Source organism: Sinocyclocheilus rhinocerous, unplaced genomic scaffold (genome assembly GCF_001515625.1).
Source record: "Sinocyclocheilus rhinocerous isolate Xijiao unplaced genomic scaffold, SAMN03320098_v1.1 scaffold1090, whole genome shotgun sequence".
NCBI lineage: Eukaryota > Metazoa > Chordata > Actinopteri > Cypriniformes > Cyprinidae > Sinocyclocheilus > Sinocyclocheilus rhinocerous.
Window position 1 is genome coordinate 80,654 of NW_015665008.1, and position 4,338 is coordinate 84,991.

General features: G+C 35.2%; 1 protein-coding gene across 1 annotated transcript in view; it reads left to right on the forward strand.

Moving 5' to 3' along the window:
- The window catches only part of pip4k2cb (phosphatidylinositol-5-phosphate 4-kinase, type II, gamma b), a 27,425-nt gene that overhangs the window by 17,300 nt on the left and 5,787 nt on the right, over positions 1-4,338 (forward strand). Inside the window, exons 7-8 of the mRNA XM_016541845.1 lie at positions 2,204-2,317; positions 2,850-3,114. Of these exons, the coding sequence (XP_016397331.1) occupies positions 2,204-2,317; positions 2,850-3,114 (379 nt within the window). The remainder of the gene's footprint in view (positions 1-2,203; positions 2,318-2,849; positions 3,115-4,338) is intronic.

Genomic DNA, 4,338 nt, shown 5'->3' on the forward strand with positions numbered 1-4,338 from the left:
TAGGCTCTCTTATAAAATAGCCTACCTTTTGATGTTAATTCATGTTCATTATGTACTATAGTAGTAAAGAGAAAGATTAAATGGGTTCACTTGCCGCTTGAACTGAGGCGCTAAAGCGATCGCGTCTGCCGCATTAAAGAGCGCCAAAACAACGTATTTGGGACATTCTACCAGAAACGTACATTTCCACTTGTAAAAATCTTGGGTGAAAAAAATATCTTATTCTTAAATCTGAACGTTGAGTCATATGGAGGACATGTTAATCTATATGAAACCCATATCGTGCCATCTCAGCATGTTTTTATGATTGAAATAAATAAATTTTTATACGCATTTCATCCCTAAAATGTGAAACGTTGAATGTTGCACATTGTTTGTTTGTGTTTTTGAGTAGTCTGTGACCCTAATATTTATAAGATTTACAAAATATTTAGTTAGTTAGTTAGTTTGTTCTACAATACTCTTTCCAAATAAAAATTAGTTAGTGAAAAAGTTTTGAGACCCTGGTGTAAATGGTGTCTGGACCCAAACATTACAATTTTGCCTTCTTGGGTGAAAAAAATATCTTATTCTTAAATCTGAACGTTGAGTCATATGGAGGACATGTTAATCTATATGAAACCCATATCGTGCCATCTCAGCATGTTTTTATGATTGAAATAAATAAATTTTTATGCGCATTTCACCCCTACAATGTCAGGCCCTGTCATAGACAAATTTGTATATGTTAGAATGGTTTCCTAATGAATTTCTTTGATACAAATAGCATTTTCTTATTGGTCACATGTCCCTGAATAGAATTTATTTGTAGAATTGATGTATAATTTCATGTTTTTAATCATTTGATGTGAATGATAACAAGTTTTTTTCCTAAATAACAGTTTTTAGCATAACAAAACTATGAAAGCTGTAGGTCCAATTTGGCTGGGGACAAGGACAAGAACAGGATTTGTAATTTTCAAAAGTGTTTTTAATAAATTAAAAAATATCTGAGAACCTAATGAATCACATATTCCTTGACAGAACAACTCACAGAAATCAACCATCAGTCAGTTTTAGACATTTTTTGGATGTAATACTTTTTATTCACTGTAACAAGTCAAAGGCAGATAATGTACATTTCTGGTAGAATGTCCCATTTATTGTTTGAATTTTGTTATGAATTTGGCATAATTTTAAAGATGATACTTTGTTTATTAAAAAGTAACAAAGCACAAAGCTTTTTGCGATTACTGGACGGCAAGTGCGCTTCAAATAATATGAAGTTCACGCATTAACAGAACACAGCATAGACTAAGATCTTGATAAGAAGATGCCATATTAGTAATGATTATAAACGAGAATTGTTAAAGATATTGCCAATATTCCACACAACTGAGCTGCGTTTAGCAGGTGTGCGTCTGAGAGATGAGGACTGTTTGAAACTCTTTTTTCCACTAAAACTTTGATGCGCATCGTCTCAGTTTAATACGTGAACATAACAAAAGATGTGATCGCAAAACAATCAGGAAAAAAGGCATTACATGCAAATTTTTAAGTTATAACATGTAAATATATATATAGTCGCCAGTGGCGACCTCAGCAAAATCTTCACTCGCAAATTAATATTTTTAGTCGCAGTCTGGAGCCCTGACATTCCAGTTTATTGTCAATGGAGTGTACATTAGAAAGCAATATTGTAGGAAGAGCCGCTCTGGTGGGCTAACTCAGATATATCTACACTTATCACATTTTCCCTCACATTGCTTTTGACTTCTTATTTTCTGACATCGTGTTGGAAATCTTGTTTTTGTAAAGTCTTAAACGGAATCCTAAAGTGCATGGCAATCCTTGTCTTTGTCTCCCAACAATATAAAGAAATGAGATCAGATTTGAATGAGATCTGATCTGACAGTATGCATTTTTTTTTTCTTGTTGTCTTGTTTCATAAAATGTTGGATCCTTCATGTATTTCTTGAAGAAATTGTTTACATGTGATCACTAAATTTGATTTTTTTTCTTATGTATATTCAATTTTTTTTCTTGCTGACATCTAAAAGAGTTTTGTCTTTTAAAGAAGCATTTGCAGCATTGTATTAAATATTTAGTGCTCAAAGAATATCTTAAATATGTTTCTTCGTGTCCTTCTGTCAAGCCATATGCTTCCCAGTTATAAATTGACATTGTTTTCTTAAAATTGAAAATGTATAATTTGAAAACCCAGGTAAAGGAACTGCCAACCTTCAAGGATGTAGATTTCAGAAATAACATGCAGCGAGTGTACATCAGTGAAGAGGAGAAAGAAAAGCTTTTGGATAAACTGAACAGGGACATAGAGGTGAGAGGATTTAATTATATAATTTACATATTACATTCGGCTCAAATGTACTTTTAACTGTATTGTGTTATATGTGAAAGTATTTATTTATAGTTTTTACCCACTTTAAAACTGAGAAGCCAAGGTCATTCTTACACCCAATAAACCCTTTCACTTTCTTTTTTTTTTCTGAAAATATGAATTAAGCATGTCTCAGTGTCCAAAACCTTAAGGAATATTTTCATCTGCCAATAGCAAAATATTTAATAGGTTTTTATATTTCATATTTTCATAGGTTTTTGTTTTACAAGGTTCATAGGTTTTATGTATACAAATATGAAATTGTACCGTACATGCTGTTTGCCCTCTTGTATGAAGCAGAGGAGGAAATATTTTTTGTATTGCGCATGATAATATGTTCTGCTCAATTAATACTACCTATATTATTTTCTATAGCAAGAAACTTATAACGAAGAACAACCTGGTTTTCTTTACTTTTTATAAGGGACATACTGAAATTATTAGTCTGTTTGTATATCTGTGTTTTGGCAAGTTTCTTGTGCGGTTGAAGATCATGGACTACAGCCTGCTGCTGGGCATTCATGATGTCGGGAGGGCAGAGCAAGAGGAAGCGGAAGAAATGAAGGACTCTTTAAGTGAAGAGGAGGAGGATTCAGCGAATGACCTATCCCTTACAGCTGTGGGGTCTTTTGGCACTTCCCCTGAGGGCATTGCAGGGTACATGAGCTCTTATAAACCTCTTGGTCCAGGAGAGTTTGACCCTTATGTTGATGTGTATGCCATCCAGAGCGCAGTTGGTGAGTCACATTCCAGTCTCTACAGTGTAAATAAGTTTAATAGGTCAACATTATTTGCATGCTCTACATGACAACATTAATATAAATAAATAATGGATAATGATAATTAATGCAAATCAAATAAAGCATAATAAGTTTGGTAGAGATACCAGTTCTCAACTTTTCTATAATCTTGAACCCACTGAGCGCTTTTCATGAAGGTAATAGGTTTTGCTTTTAGTTCATTGTTTTCCTCCCAAAATAAATGTCCTTTAATAATTTTGTGTTCGTTTTAAATGCCTGATGGCTTTCAATGCAGATTCAGATTTGCGATCATAGTACATATAATTTGAATTTGTTTAAATCTTTACATTAAATTTTTTTTAGGGCCTGGGCACCATGGTGCGAGGACCCTATTGGAATTGTTCTGTTTATTATTAGGGTCCAAGCCACTAGGGGCACAGGGCCCTATTGTTCTTCTATGTAGGGATGCACCGATACCACTTTTTCCAGTACTCGCCCGATACCGATACTTTTATTTTTGGTACTTGCCGATACCGAGTACCGATACCAATATTTTCATTGCATTTGTACATTTTTTAAATATTGGGTACAGGTCACACAAAAGTGCGCGCTCTCTCTTTCTCCCTCCCTCCCTACCATTAAGCAACTTGTGCATTGCTTTACTTACTACTTTTTGACATATCCGACCGAACTACAAACTTTCCAGTGATGTCTGTGAGTTATTTTTATTTTTATCTAGATTTTTAGGGGTTTTGGGGCCCTTAACATGCTCATAAACTCTTGAAACTTTGCACACATGTTGGAATCTGCGGCCATCAGGGCCGGGCTGAGTTTCACATGGGGGGGCCACCGTGGGAGCCCGTGACACAGCCTTTAATAAGGCCATTTTTGAGGGGCTCTGTAGTGCACACCGTTTGACCTACAGTCACCAAAATTTATACACATATCTCATCAGCCAAAACAATTTTCGTGCTGACAGTCAGCACTCTGCCCATCAGGAAGTCGACTATTCAAGGTTTTATGAAAAGCGCACGCTGTGGAATTTGCAATACTGCTCCTAGGATTTTCATCTGATCGCCCCCAAACTCGGTCAACATGATCTCAAGACATTGGGGATGCAAAATTGCCAAGGGATTTTTTTATATCTCGAATGGTTTGGCCCTGGTGAGACGACGAAATTATGGCGAGAAATGAGAAACAACGAGAAAAACACTTTATCTG